Consider the following 16,479-nt stretch of genomic DNA (forward strand, 5'->3'; position numbering starts at 1 on the left):
AGACTCTAATATCGTAAACATCAGGTCATGGTATACATTTCTAGTTTTAACAGTTGAAATTGCACTTTATGACACTACTGTCTCCCACAAATGACACCTCTGACATGTTTACACAAACTTCAGTTTGTCTATATATTTTGATGCTCTGAGTACTTTGATTAATATGGTCTTCTCTAAGCTAAGCATACATGATTTTATTGAGGCCAAAGTTCTAGATTCCTTTCAAGAGCCAACCCCAAGGAAAGTTCCTCCTCAAACAATCTACAGCTCACAACCCAGACCTACACCTAACTCCACATTTTAAGATGAAGTATGATCAGAAATCTTAGGCAAAGTTCAGGGGAGGTCAAAGGGAGAACAAAGATGATGAACCACAGTGAGAGGTGCCATAGATCAGTGCTTCTCAAGCTTTAATGCTTGTGAATCTCCTGGAGACCTTGTTAAAATATAGATTCTGTACCAGTAAGTCTGAGTGGGGTCTAAGGGTCTTCATTTCTAACATGGTTATTGTTGCCTGTGGACATATGTCATCCACAAGGCCTTCATCATTGGAAGGCCTAGATTATCAGAGCGCCTAGGTCATGGGAGAAGCACAACGTGGCACATTACAAATGGAGAAGCTAGGAGTAACCAAATGAGGCAAGGAAGGCCAGCGTGGGTGGGATCACACACGCCCATAGAGGCTAGTTCAGAGACTTTGTTTTTACCCCAATTTAAAAGACATGAAGTAACTGGAACATGGTGGTAACGTACTCAGGTTTGCCTTTTGTGCATTAGCAATGTTGTCAGTGAACTTTCATTCAGAAAAATAAAATTTAATTGGCTTATTTGTGACATTTTTACTTGACATTTGAAGAGGAGGAAAAAATGTTCAACCTACACATGAGACTTGATTGGTAAGATAAGGAAAAGCAGACAGCATCTTTTTTGGCAGACCAATTAATCAGTTATCTCACTTCCTTATAATTTGGCCTGTGAAGGCCAAAATAGAGAAAAATAAAACAGCTTTAATATAAAGCAAGCTTGACTTACATTTACTGACTCCTTCAATTCTGTATAATTATCTCTTAATTCATTCTGCTGCCTATCTGTGAATACAGAAGATCTGTAATGCTACTTCCAGTAAGAGTTGTTTTTTCAATTTTAGTCATTTATACAAGTGGGTTGTGGTATCCCTTTGTGGTTTTCACATGTATTTCCCTGATGATACATGATATAAAGTATCTTTTGTGTCCTTTTTTGGTATCTTTTTATCTTGTTTGTGTCTATTGTTTGTGTCTGATAAGCTGTCACACTGGCTCATTGCACAGATGACATTATGATGTTCGATCCCAGTGAACAAGAAGTAGCAACTATGCTATGCTTCTTGATAAGACAGGTGCATGACAGAGGGTGAGAAACTGACAAAAATTAAGAGGCCTACTTCAGTGAAATTCCTAGGGAGCCAGTGATACAGGGCATGTGGACATACCCCTTCCAAGGTGAAGGAGAAGTTGTTGCATAAGTCCCCTCCTACAACCAAAGGGAAGTCACAACACCTAGTGAGCCCCTGTGGGTTTGGGACAGAGTATAATCCTCATTTTGGTGTGCTACACTGGCCCATGTACCAAGTGACCAGATAAAATGCTAGTTTTGAGCAGGCTCAGAACAGGAAAAATCTTTGTCGTAAGTGTTGGTTGCTGTGGAAGCTGCTCTGTCGCTGTGCCGTGTGATTCAGCAGATCCAATGGTGCTTTAAGTGGCAGATCAGGCAGGGAGGCTGTTTGGAGCCTTTGGTAGGCTTCTGTAGTGAGCCTCACGTGTGGCCCTTAGAATTTTGGGACAAAGCCCTGCCATCCTTGGTGGATAACTACTCTTCTTTTAAGAAACAGCCGTTGGCCTGCTATAGGCTCTTAGTTTAGACTGGATGCTTAACTATGGGCCACTAATTTAATATGCATCCAAAGTCGCCCTTACAAGCTGGATGTTCTTTGATCCACCAGGACATTAAGTTAGGCACTCACAGGCTCATTCTATTGTGAGATGGAACTGATATATATATATATATATACACACACACACACACATACATATATATATATACACATATTATATATATATATGTATATATATATGGCTCATATTTATGTATATACATATATGTAGGGGCCAGAGCAGGCCCTGAAGGCAACAGCAGTTACATGAAGAAGTGGCCTAGCAGTAGGCTGCTACACTAACCTCTCTCCCAGGATGCATCTATGGGGAATTCTCTAGGATCAGTTGACAGAGGAAGAAACAAAATTGGGGCCTAGTTTATAGATCATTCTGCACAAAATGCAGACATCATCCAAAAGTGGACAGCTACAACATTACAACCCTTCTCTGTGACATTCCTGAAGTACAGAGGTGAATGGAAAGTGGCAGAATTTGATGCAGTGCACCTGGTTGTTCACTTTGGAGGACAAATGTCCAGATGTATGATTGTATTCCAATTCATGAGCTATGACTAAGGAAATTTGTAGAAGAGGTATGTGAACAGATCTCTCTGCAAGGGTGAAAAACATAAAGATATCTGTGTCTCATAAGAACAATCATTAAAGGGTGATGTCATCAGATAAAGATTTAAATAATAAAGTGGATAGAATAACCTATTTTGGACAACAGTCAGCTTTTTTCTTCAAACATTTTTTTGTCATCATCCAACGGGCTCATGAATAAAGTGACCCAATGGCAAGGAAGGAAGATATGCATGTGTACACATCATGGACTTCCATTTACTAAGGACATCTTGGCTATAGCCATTGCTGAGTGCTCAGTCTACCAGGAACTAAAACATGAGTCTCTTATATACCACTGTTTATTAGAGTGATCAGCCAGCTGCCTGGTGGCAGGTTGATTACATTGGACAGTTTCCATCATAGAAAGGAAGTGTTTTGCTCTTACTATAATAGACATTTACTAGATATAGATTCCACCCCTCCCCCCCCCCATGAATTTGGTTCTACCAAAACCGTTGTCTTGGACTTAACAGAATTCCTTACCCATGTCATAGTATTATACACAACATTTCTTCTGACCAAGGAATTTACTTCACAAAGAAGTGCAGCAATGGTCCTGTCATCATAGAAGTCACTGCTCTTGCACTGTTCCCTACCATTCTGAAGAAACTTCTTCAATAAAATAATGGAATGGCCTTTCTGAAGACTCATTTGTAGCAGAACTAGATGCCAATACCTTGCAAGGTTAGAGTACTAAATACTGATTGGCATCAGTATTTAATATGTGGTGATGGTTCCCCTATAACCAGGTTCCACAGGTCCAGGAATCAAAAGGTAGAAATGGGAGTTGCACCACTCATTGTTACCCCTTAGTAACCCCCTGGCATAATTTTTGCTTCAGGTTCCCTTGATCTTGTGTTCTGATAGCCTAGAGGTCTTGGAGCCAGAAGAAGGAATACTTTCATCAGGACACACAACAGTGATCCATTGAGCTGGAAATTAAGATAGTAAAAAGTTGCTATGGCCAAGGTCAAAGAGGTTGCTGCCTGTGTTCTCCTCTAGGAATTTGATGATTCACTGTTTGACATTTAGATCCTTCATCCATTCTGAATTTATTTTTATGTATGGTGTAAAAAAAAATGGTCCAGTTTCATTCTTCTGCATGTTGCTGTCCAGTTTTCCCAACACTATTTGTTGAAGAGACTCTCTTTTTTCCATTGGATATTCTTTCCTGTTTTGTCGAAGATTAGTTCACCGTATAATTGTGAGTCCATTTCTGGGTTTTCTATTCTGTTCCATTGATCTATTTGTCTTTTTTTTTTGGTGCTAGTATCCTACTGTCTTGATTATTACAGCTTTGTAATAGAGCTTGAAGTCTGGAATTGTGATGCCTCCAGCTATGCTTTTCTTTTTCAACATTACTTTGGCTATCGAGGGTCCTTTTTCCTTCCATACAATTTTTAGAATTGCTTATTCTAGCTCTGTGAAAAATGCTGATGTTATTTTGATAGGGATTTCATTGAATATGGAGATTGCTTTGGGTAGTACAGACATTTTAACAGTGTTCGTTCTTCCAATCTAATGAGCATGGAATGTTGTTTCATTTCTTTGTGTCCTCTTCAATTTCTTTCATTAAGTGTTCTATAGTTTGTCAGAGTACAGATCTTTTACCTCTTTGGTTAGGTTTATTCCTAGGTATTTTATGGTTTTTGTGCAATTGGAAATGTGATTGATTTCTTGATTTCTCTTTCTGCTGCTTCATTATTGGTGTATAGAAATGCCACCAATTTCTGTACACTGATTTTATATCCTGTGACTTTGCTGAATTCATGTATCAGTTCCAGTAGTGTTTTGGTGGAGTCTCTCAGGTTTTCCATGCAGAATATACTGTCATCTGAGAAGAGTGAAAAGTTGAACTCTTCCTTGCTGATAAGGATGCCTTTTATTTCTTTTTATTCTCTGATTGCTGAAGCTAGGACTTCTAGTACTATGTTGAACAACAGTGGTGAGAATGGACATCCCTTTCTTTTTCCTGACCCTAGGGGAAAAGCTCTCAGTTTTTTCCATAAAGGTGTGGATTTTTTGCATATGGCCTTTGCGATGTTGAGGTGTGTTCCTTGTTTGTTTGTTTTTTTTTTAATTTTTATTTATTTATTTTGACAGAGACAGAGAGAAAGGGAGAGAGAGAATCGTAAGCAGACTCTGAGCTGTCAGCACAGAGCCCAATACAGGACCCAGTCTCACAGACTACAAGATCATGACCTGAGCCAAAATCAAGAATCAGACAATTAACTGACTGAGCCACCTTGGTGCCCTGAGGTATGTTCCTCTATCCCTACTTTCTTCAGAGTTTTTATCAAGAAAGGGTGCTATATTTTGTCAAATGCTTTTTCTGCATCTGTTGAGGGAATTATAAGGTTATTATCCTTTCTTTTATTAATGTCGTGTATCACATTTATTGATTCTTGGATATTGAACCACCTCTACAGCCCAGGAATAAATCTCACTTGATTGTAGTGAATAATTCTTTTAATGTACTGTTGGATTTGATTTGTTAGTAACTTGTTGAGAATTTTTGCATCCATGTTCATCAGGGATATTGGGCTATAATTCTCCTTTTTAGTGTGGTCTTTGGTTTTTGAATAAAGGTAGTGCTGGCTTCATAGAATGAGTTTGGAAGTTTTACTTCCATTTCTCTTTTTTTGGAACAGTTTCAGAAAACTAGGTATTAATTATTCTTTAAATATCTGGTAAAATTCCCCCGGGAAGCCATCTGGCTCTGGACTCTTGTTCGTTAGAATATTTTTAATTACCGATTCCATTTCTTTGCTGGTTATGGGTCTGTTCACATTTTCTACTTCTTCCTGTCTCAGTTTTGGTAGTTTATATGTTTCTAGAAATTTATCCATTTCTTCAAGATTGGCCAATTTGTTGGCATATAATTCTCATAATACTCTCTTTTTATAGCTTGTATTTTTGCAGTGTTGTTTGTGATCTCTCTTGTTTCATTCATGATTTTATTTATTTGAGTCCTTTTTCTTTTCTTTTTGTTAAGTCTGGCTAGGATTTTATCAGTTTTGTTAATTTTTTTCCAGGAATCAGTTCTTAGTTTTGTTGATCTGTTCTGTGTTTTTAATTTCTATATCGTTTATTTCTCCTCTAATCTTTATTATTTCCCTTCTTCTGCTGGTTTTGGGTGAGGATGTGTTTTCTGCTGCTTTAGAGTGAAATGCTCTGAATATATATGTAAAGTTCACCTGATCCAGTGTGTCATTCAAAGTCATTGTTTCCCTGTTGATCATCTGCTTAGATGAATGTGTTCATTGCTACAAGTGGGGTATTAAAGTCCCCTACTATTATTGTATTATTATCAATGAGTTTCTCTAAGTTTTGTATTAATTGATTTATATTTTTTACTTCTTTCAAGTCGGGGACATAAATATTTATAATTGTTAGATCTTTTTGTTGGATAGACCCCTTTATTATGATATAGTGCTTTTCTTCATTTCTTATTGTATTCTTTAGTTTAAAATATAGTTTGTCTGATATAAGTATGGCTATTCAAGCTTTCTTTTGATATCCATTAGCATGATAAATGGTTCTCCACCCCCTCACTTTCAATCTGGAGGTGTCTTTGGATCTAAAATGAATCTCTTATAAGCAGTATATCAATGGGTATTGGTTTTTTTTATCCACTCTGATACCTTGTGTGTTTTGATTGGAACATTTAGTGCATTTACATTAAGAACAAATATTAATATATATGAATTTAGTGTCATTGAATTAGCTGTAAAATTGCTGTTCCTGTAGATTGCCTGTGTTCCTTTCTAGTCTATATTGCTTTTGGTCTCTCTTTCCCACTCAAAGTGTCCCCTTTAATAATTCTTGCAAAGCTTTTAGTATTGGATAAAGGGCAAGTTTCCAAAATATATTAAGAGCTTATCAAACTCGGGCGCCTGGGTGGCGCAGTCGGTTAAGCGTCCGACTTCAGCCAGGTCACGATCTCGCGGTCCGTGAGTTCGAGCCCCGCGTCGGGCTCTGGGCTGATGGCTCAGAGCCTGGAGCCTGTTTCCGATTCTGTGTCTCCCTCTCTCTCTGTCCCTCCCCCGTTCATGCTCTGTCTCTCTCTGTCCCAAAAATAAATAAACGTTGAAAAAAAAAAAATTTAAAAAAAAAAAAAAAAAAAAAAAAAGAGCTTATCAAACTCAACTCCCCAACAATAAATAATTCAATTAAGAAATAGGCAGAACACATGGACAGACATTTCTCCAAAGAAGACATAAAGATGGCTAATAGACACATGAAAAAAATGCTCAACATCACTCATCATCAGGGAAATACAAATCAAAATTACAAGATACCACCTCATGCCTATCAGAATGGTTAAAATGAACTCAAGAAACAACAGATGTTGGTGAGGATGTGGAGAATGGGGAACCCTCTTACACTGTTGGGGGGATGTAAACTGGTTCAGCCACTCTGGAAAACAGTGTAGAATTTCCTCAAAAAGTTAAAGATAGAGCTACTCTACTACCCAGCCATTGCCCTAGCAGGAATTTATCTATAGGATACAAAAATATTGATTCAAAAGGGAATATGCACCCCAATGTTTATAGCAGCACTATCAACAACAGCCAAATTATGGAAAGAGCCTGAATGTCGATCAACTGATGAGTGGATAAGGCAGAGAGTATATACGCACAATGGAATATTACTCAGCCACCAAAAAGAATGCATTTTTGCCTTTTCCATGTGGTTGGAACTAGAGTATAATATGGTAAGACAAATAACTCAGTCAGAGAAAGACAAATACCATATGATTTCATTCATATGTGGAATTTAAGAAGCAAAACTGATGAACATAAGGGAAGGAAAGGAAAAATAAAATAATATAAAAACAGAGAGGGAGGCAAACCATAAGAGACTCTTAACTGTAGAGAATAAACTGAAGGTTGCTGGATGGGAAGCATGTGGGGGGATGGGATAAATGGGTGATGGGCATTAAGGAGGCCACTTATTGTGATAAGCACTGGGTGTTATATGGAATGATAAATCACTGAATTCTACTCCTGAAGCCAATATTACACTATATGTTAAATAACTTGAATTTAAATAAAATCTTGAAGAAAGAAAAAAAAATATCAGCATGGTTTCTTTGAGTTCTACATTCCTTTAATGGTCAGAAAAAAATGAAGTTACTGTGTTGGCTCTGGTGGTTGATGCTGATTATCAAGGGAAAATGGGACTAGTCCACAGTGGAGGTAAGGATGAATGTGTCTGGAATACAGATCATTTAGGGTGTCTGTCAGTATATCATTCCTTGTGATTATGGTCAATAGAAAACTTCAAAAAATTAATGTAGGAAGGACTTCTATTGGCCCAGACTCTTTAGGAATAAAAGTTTGTGTTACCCCATCAGGTAAAGGACCTGACCAGCTGAGGTACTTACTGAAGGCAGAGGGAGTATGGAATGGGTAATAGAGTACTGTAGTTATAAATTCTAGGTGTATATACATAATCAGTTACAGAAATGAGGACAGCAATTGCCATGAGTATTTGCCTCCTTAATTTTATGAGTACATTTTTGCGTGCCTGTATGTGTACATGTAGCAAATATCTTTGTTTTCTTTCCATTGTTATTCCTTTATCCATGTAATATAAGATGTATTGCCTATATCTTATAGTAATTAAGCATTGTTAATTTGACATCATAGTATTTAAGTTACCAGATATCAAAAAGATGAGTAAATATTACTCAAGGAATTCACCTCCTCTTCTGGGGAAGGGTTTAGGGCATTTTCGATGTACACGGCATACTTTTATCATGTGAGGCAGAATTATCACCATGCTGTTGTCCTTATTTGGGGATTAAATATAATTTAAGGAATTGTGTGTGTGTGCGTGTGTGTGTGCGCACGCGCGTCAAGTGACAACGGGTGGACTTATGATGTTTCATTTTATGTGTCAATTTGACTAGGCTGCAGGATGTCCAGATATCTTATTAAACATTTTTTCTGGTTTGTTTGTAAGAGTATTTCCAAAAGTTATTAGTATTGAATTGGTGGACTAAGTAAAGCAGATAGGTCTCACCATTATGGTGAGGGCCTGAATTAAACAAAAAAGACAGAGGATGGCTGAATGTATCTCTGCCTGGCTGGTTGACATTGATCTTTCCCTGCCCTTGGTGATCCTGATTTGAGGACTCAGACTTGGCCTGGAATCTATACCATAGTTCTCCTGGGTCGGGCCTTTGAGCTACAACAAAGCCTCTCCCTGTCTCTAGCTTGCAAACGACAGTTTCTCAGACTTAATAATTATATGAGCCAATATTGTATTAAAAAATCTTTATATTATAAAGATTTCTTCTTATAGATCTATATCTGTATAATCATATTGATTCTGCTACACTGGAAAATCCTATACTAATAAAACAATTCATTGTGATTTATTCAATTTCTTGCTTTATATTGAAAATAGAAGAAAATGTCATGATGCTACTGTTAGCTGTTTCCCACAAATAAGTCTTTTAGTTAGGTAGGTAGGTAGGTAGGTAATTAAGTGGGCTTCACACCCAGCATGGAGGCAAACACAGGGCTTGAACTCATGACCCTGAGTTCAAGAGCTGAGATGCAGAATCAGACACTTAACTGACTGAGCCACGCATGCACTCCAAATAAGTCTCATTTAGAAAGTATCTTCTCAGAAGAGGTAAACATCACTTTATTATAACATCTGGAACATCTTGTTTGTGAATTTTCATTGATAATGATGAACCTAAAGTTGATCCAGCTTGAAATTTCTTTTTTTTCTTCATTTTCTTAAATTAAATTTTAGTTAACATACAGTGCAATATTGGTTTCAGGAGTAGAATTCAGTGATTCATCACTTACATATAACACCCAGTGCTCATCACAAGTGCCCTCCTTAATACCCATCACCCATCTAGCCCAACTCCAACTCTCCTCCATCAACCCTGTTTGTTCTCTATTGTTAAGAGTCTCTTGTGGTTTATTTCCCTCTTTTCTCTTTCCTCCCCCTTTCCCATATGTTCATCTGCTTTGTTTCTTAAATAAGCTTGAAAATTCTTTTTTTTTTTAATTAACTGAGGTCCTATCCATTAACCTTACTCAAATGAGGCAATGGAGTTTTGATTTGCTATCATCACTTTCAATCATGGCACCCAAGAGAAAGCTATAAAATGGTCCACAATTCTTCATCCTTTGAAACAGAAGCCCAAATGAAATCTGGACCCACCCTCCCATAGCAGGGAGGAAAGTACAAACCAGAAGATAGAAACCTTTAGAATATTTGCATATTGTGTTTAAGTAGGAGATAGAGAATGTGTAGAAACTCTATTTTGACTGGTCTCTAAATATTACAAAAATTTTGCTTCACTGATTATTTTAAGTATGGTTTCAAACCAACAGAATTAACATTGCTGACTCAGAAACACTAATGGTGGAGCCTGTCAATATGTTTTCACAAACTCTCCACATGATCTTAATGTTCACTAAAGTTTAAAGACCACCATTTTAAAAGAACAACATGAAAGCCTATACCAGAGACACTGTGACATACACCTAATACACATACTCAGTAAGATTTTACCATAGCTAGCCTACAACCTAGATGTTGAGAAATACTGTTCTAGTGTTGATTGGTTTTTATTTTTTTTCTTAACCTGGTTCTTTGAATACAATCTAAGATACTTTTTCAACAATCTTCTGAACAGTAGAAAGTATTGGAAAGTGATGAAAAAATGTATATACTATATGTGTTTAAAGAGGTAGGAACTGTAAGTTATTTTATTTTTAAATTTTTATTCAAGTATAATTAGCATACAGTGTTATATTTCAGATGTACAATATAGTGATTCAACAATTCTATACATTTCTCACAGCTCATCATGGTAAATGTACTCTTAATCTCTTCTATCTGTTTTACCCATCCTCCTCTCTGATAACCACCAGTTTGTTCTCTGTATTTGTCTGCTTTTTATATTTGTCTCTTTTTTTCTTTGTTTTGTTCATTTGGTTTTTTTTCTTAAATTCCACATCTGAGTAAAATCATATGGCCTTTGTTTTTCTCCAACTTACATTTCACTTAGCATAGTACTCTCTAGGTCCTTCCATGTTTTTGCAAATGGCAAGATTTCATTCTTTTTTATGGCTGAGTAATATTCCACTATGACAATTTCTTCTTTATGCATTCATTTATGGATAGGCACTTGGGTCACTCCCACATCTTGGCTATTGTAAACAATGATGTAATAAACATAGGGTTGCATATATCTTTCTGAATTAGTTTTTTCATTTTCTTCAGGTAAATACTCAGTAGAAGAATTACTGTATCATATGATAATTCTGTTTATTTTTTGAGGAACCTCCATACTGTTTCTTACAGTGGCTACACCAGTTTGCATTCTCACCAAATGCATGAGAGTTCCTTTTTGTCCTTTGTTATTTTTTCTTTTTTTATTTAATTTTTTTAATGTGTGTTTGTTTTTGAGAGAGTGTGAACAAGGGAGGGACAGAGAGAGAGGGAGACACAGAATCTAAAGGAAGCTCTAGGCTCTCAGCTGTCAGCCCAGAGCCCGGTGCAGGGCTAAAATTCATGGACCACAAGATCATGACCTGAGCCAAAGTTGGATGCTGAACCTACTGAGCTACCCAGGCACCCCTGTCTTTTGTTATTTCTTGTGGCTTGATTTTAGACATTTTGACAGGTATAAGGTGGTATCTAATTGTCATTTTTATTTGCATTTCCCTGATAATTAGTAACATTGAGCATCTTTTCACTGTCTGTTGGCCATCTGTATGTCTTCTTTGGAGAAATGTCTATTTAGGTCCACTGCCCATTTTTAATCAGATTGTTTGGGTTTCCTGGTGTTCAGTTGTATAAATTCTTTATGTATTTTGGATATTAACCACTTATTGGATATATCATTTGCAAGTATCTTCTCCCTTTCAGTAGGTTGCCTTTTTGTTTTGTTGGTGGTTTTCTTCACTGTGGATAAGCTTTTTGTAGGAACTGTGAGTTCTTTTAAATCTCCAGATTAAGAAAGCGAATGCACCTTGATAATAAAGAGCATTTAAGTATGTTATCTATATTTCTAAGGGATGGTTTAATCCCACATCAGCAGTGGTAGTTCCAGACAACTAGGTGAATTTAGCATTGTGATATCCTCCTTTACATCTAAATATCTATTAAATAATACATATGTAATTTCATAGTTTCTTTTTAAAGGAATCAGCAGAATTAAAATATGGGCTTTACACAGATGCTACTTAGATGACAAAAATAATGTATAAAATGAATAGATCTATAACAGAAATGATAATAGGATTACACCAATGGACAAAGCTTTTTGGTGAATTTCTAGAAGAAATAAAGTAGTTGGTATTTTACTGAAGTTCAAACTGGAACAAAGGAATCTATAGACCTGACATATACAACAGGTGGCTGCAGAGGAAATCTGAGCTCCTGAGAGGCCCCCAACTGTCTGTCCCATACTCATCCAGCCTAAAGTAAGACTTGACAGGTAACACATCATGCTCACAGAGTCACAGCTGGATGTCAAACTTCTCATTCAAAGAAAAAAACAAGAAAACATACCTTTCTAATGGCTAAAGAAATACACAGTAGTAGTTCATATTATTATTTTAGCTTTGGTGTCATAACAACAACTGAATGAAAAAAATCTAGACAATTGACAAGAAAAAGCAGAACAAAGGGAATATTATATAGCAACAAAAATCAATGTAGCTAAAGATATATGAAATAACATGAATTCTTCAAGTTTAAAGAGTAAAAGCAGTTGGACTGTGATCCATTCATTTCCTTTACTGGGGCTTGAGGGCATCTCCTCAGAGAAACAAAAAGAGGGCAGATTACCTATTTTAATCTTGTGACTTGTACTTCCAGAAATACATAATAATGACTTTAGTTTTAAATATTTATATGTTTTATATCTTTAAACAAGCATCTAATTAAAGGGCTTCTCCTTGATATTTTGTTATGCTTTCCCAGGTGCTAAATCTAGTGTTAAGAAGAAGAATTCACTATTGGGGGCACATGGGTGGCTCAGTTGGTTGAGCGTCCGACTTCAGCTCAGGTCATGATCTCACGGTTCGTGAGTTTGAGCCCCACGTGGGGCTCTGTGCTGACAGCTCGGAGCCTGGAGCCTGCTTCAGATACTGTGCTTCCCTCTCTCTGCTCCTTCCCCACTCATGCTCTGTCTCTCTCTGTCTCCCAAAAATGAATAAATGTTAAAAAAATTTTTTAAAAAAAGAAGAAGAATTCATTATTGGTTTATGATAGTTGAGATTATCATGAAAGAAATAGGAAGGAGAGCTGGCCTGCAGCAGCCATACCAAACCTAGTAATCTCTCTGAGCTCATGACCATACTGAAAAAGAGTGACAGTCTACTATATTCCACGTATTTAGGCTGTAAGATTTTTAAATTTCATAAGTATTTCACAAATACTTACTTAGGACCTTGTGTGTAAGTCATGTCCTATGCACTGCCCAAGATAGAGTTCTAGGACTTCTAAATTGTCATCTAAGTGTGTAGACCAAAAATAAGTACTATTGAAGACCAAGTGTGATCTAAGGATAAATAAACTAACAATGCTTCACATGAATATGCATTCCTATCCTCTTTAAGGTAATCTGCAAATGCATCAGGGAAGCTGTAACATTGAAGATAGATTGAAGAAAAGATATCATTTCAATTGCAAATAAAAATTGGTAGTTGTGGTGTGGAGTGGAGGATTTTATTCTCCCTGGAGGGATGCATATGAGAAAAATGCTGAACCTGAGAGAGTGAGGTATGTCTGAAAAGCTTTCAGTAACTCTATATGGATTTAACACAGGACCTGTTAGGGGAATTAGGAGGGAAGGGACTTCAGAATTAAGCCAAGGTTTAAAAAAATGGGGCACCGGGTGGCTCAGTCAGTTAAGCACCCAACTTTGGTTCAGGTCATGGTCTCACAGCCCTGCATAGGGCTCTGCACTGACAGCTCAGGGCCTGGAGCCTGCTTCAGATTCTGTGTCTCCCTCTCTCTCTCTCTGTCCCTTCCCTGCTCACACTATGTCTCTCTCTCCTTAAAAAATAAATAAATACTAAAAAAAATTAAAAATAAAAGCCTCAATGCCAGGGTGAATAAATGCAGGGTAGAAAAGATGCTGGTAGATATATAACATATAATCTGGACTCACGCATGAACAAATACATGCATATATGTGTACATAAATCCAGATATATATATGCCATATATCCACATAAGCTAGTAGCAAAGACATTCTATTAAATGTTATTGAAAAGGGATATCATTAATCTGAATTATGCTTATAAAGAACAACCTAATACCTATGTTTTGGAATTGAAAGAGAATCATCAAGAGGAAGGGGTTAAGTAACTATAGAGTTTCACAAATCACAGAGGTAGGTAATTATGGGGGTGAGAGCCTTAGTGGTATCAGTAGGACGGTGTACAGAATTAGTGGTGAGAGAGGAAAGGTGGGGTGGACTTGAAGATGAATCACTCATTACATTTAGCAAATGGAGTGTAATAATAAGTAACATTAATGGACTTTGAGGCACAAAACATCTAAACTCTTGTTGATTTTCATGTCTCTCTGAGCCACTCACTGCATGCTATGACATTCTATCAACTTAACATTATTTGGACTTTGGTAATGTACATTTGAAGCCCTATTTGAAGTTTATTACTTTTGGTTATTAGTGAAGTTTTCCAGATTGCCCAACCACATACAAACATAGTTAGAAAGGACCCATAGAAGGCATCATAGACAATGAGAGGCAACTTGCCTTTGCTCCTTGTAAGCACCCTAAGCTAAGCATCTCTTATAGTTTGGCCCTGTCTTTATTGTCTTAACACCCTTGTCATTTTTACCCTGTTTTTCCTATTTCTTTTTATTTCTTTCTGTGACATGAAAGTTGAACCTCCACAAGAAGCAAAATTCACCAGGCTTCAAATAAGTGGAAAGAAAAACCTTTTGAGGGCTGCAGAATTCCTAGAATTTGCCTCTGTTCACTCAAACACAAATCTGCCTATACTATCAAGCTAAATTCAATATGGGTCTCCAGGCTATCGAGCTGTATAAGGATCAAAGACATAGTAATCAAGTTCTATTCAGAGGCACTATGTATTTTAGTACTTAATGCATTTATAAAGTCACACTGAAGAATGTACAAGCCTGTGAAATGTTTTCATTTTTGTTTTCTCCTTTAATTATTTAAGTATGATAGGAATGCCTGATTAAAATTCCTTGTGTGTTTTTGACTAGCAAAGACAAATATTTTAAGTAGATTATCAGGTTCTCCCACCTTAAGTCATTAAAACAGTAAGGCAAATGGGGTGCTGTGATGGTTCAGTCAGTTAAGCGTCTGACTCTTGATTTTGGCTCAGGTCATGATCTCATGGTTTGTGAGATCGAGCAAGCCCCATGTTGGGCTCTGCACTGACAGTATGATCCTGCTTGAGATTCTCTCTCTTCCTCCCTCTCTGTCCCTCCTCTGCTCTTATGCATGCATGCACACTCTCTCTCAAAATAAGCAAAGATTTAAAAATAAATAAATGAAAGATTAGGGCAATTATAACTGCAAAAAAATTTTAATACTAATCAACACATAGCAATATCTAATCTGCACAATCTTGTCATTTTAATGAAAGGAGAATAGATATTAGTATGAGATCTAAGCTTTTCTCTTTAACATTTTTCTCAGTGAATCTATGACTTTCTTATTTCTCAAGCTATAGATAATTGGATTTAACACAGGAATTATGACAGTGTAAAATAGAGAGTCCATCATATCTTGATCATCTGCTTGTGCAGATACAGGGCGCACATACATGAAGAGAAGAGGACCATAGTACAAAGAGACAGATAAGAGATGGGTTCCACAGGTGGAGAAGGCTTTCCTTAGGTCTTGTAGAGACTTCTTTTTTAAGATTGTAAAGAGAACTGATGTGTAAGAGACAAGAACAGTCAGAATGGTGAACATCTGAATTGATCCAGAAAAAATAAATACTATCAGAACATTAATAGAAGGATCAGTACAAGAAATTTTAAATAATGGCATGATGTCACAGTAAAAGTGATGTATTATGTTAGAATTACAGAACGTTAATCTGAATAAAAAGCCTGTATGAATTATGGCATGAAGAAGTCCACCTACAAATGATGAAACTAATAGCTGCATGGATAGTCTACTGGTCATAATTACTGGATAAAGTAAAGGCTTGCATATGGCCACATATCGATCATATGCCATTGTTGCCAGCAGAAAACATTCTGTGGTGGCACTCATTACAAAGGAAAAAAATTGTATCATGCATTCAGAGAGAGAGATGATCTTGCCCTTGGCAAAGAAGTTGACCAACATCTTGGGGGTCACCGTGGATGATATCCAAACATCCACAAATGCCAGATTCCCAAGGAAAAAGTACATGGGGATGTGAAGCTGAGGCTCATTGCATATGAGAGAAATCAGACCAAGGTTTCCCACAATGGTGATGAGATACATAACTAGGAATACCAGGAACAAAGGAATTTGCCACTCTGGTTGATATGTAAGTCCCATGAGAACAAACTCTTTTAGCTCTGTTGCATTTTTAGTTCCCATATTCTTAATAGATGGCATCTGAAATTAAATGCAATAAATGTAAAAAGAACATTCATTAAGGTTTATAAAAGAAAATTCAGTGAGGGTAACTGAAATAAAACCGTACACTAGCCTGAAGACCCTTTAATTTTATTTACTCTTACATGGAAGCTATTTGGGGGAATTGTTATGTTGGAAAAAAAACACAATTATTTCAATTCAAAATATGTAAAGAATAAGCAGATTTAGGAGACAGGAAAAACATTCTGAACATGAGCAAACTTATGGAGTAACAATTGAATGAAGTAGGGAAATTCTGTGTGTAGAACATTGATGCAGCATCAAAAGTGAAGATGTTAGAAGGGCTTGGATT

At 36.7% G+C, this 16,479-nt stretch overlaps 1 protein-coding gene across 1 annotated transcript; it reads right to left on the reverse strand.

The window, feature by feature from the left end:
• Positions 1 to 15,197: 15,197 nt before the first annotated feature.
• Positions 15,198 to 16,127, reverse strand: LOC115523805 (olfactory receptor 5H2-like). The gene has a single exon (XM_030330049.1). It carries the CDS (start codon positions 16,125 to 16,127, stop codon positions 15,198 to 15,200), a length of 930 nt encoding a protein of 309 aa, XP_030185909.1.
• Between the last annotated feature and the right edge of the window lie 352 nt (positions 16,128 to 16,479).

The sequence above is a fragment of the Lynx canadensis genome, chromosome C2 (genome assembly GCF_007474595.2).
Source record: "Lynx canadensis isolate LIC74 chromosome C2, mLynCan4.pri.v2, whole genome shotgun sequence".
NCBI classification, from domain to species: domain Eukaryota; kingdom Metazoa; phylum Chordata; class Mammalia; order Carnivora; family Felidae; genus Lynx; species Lynx canadensis.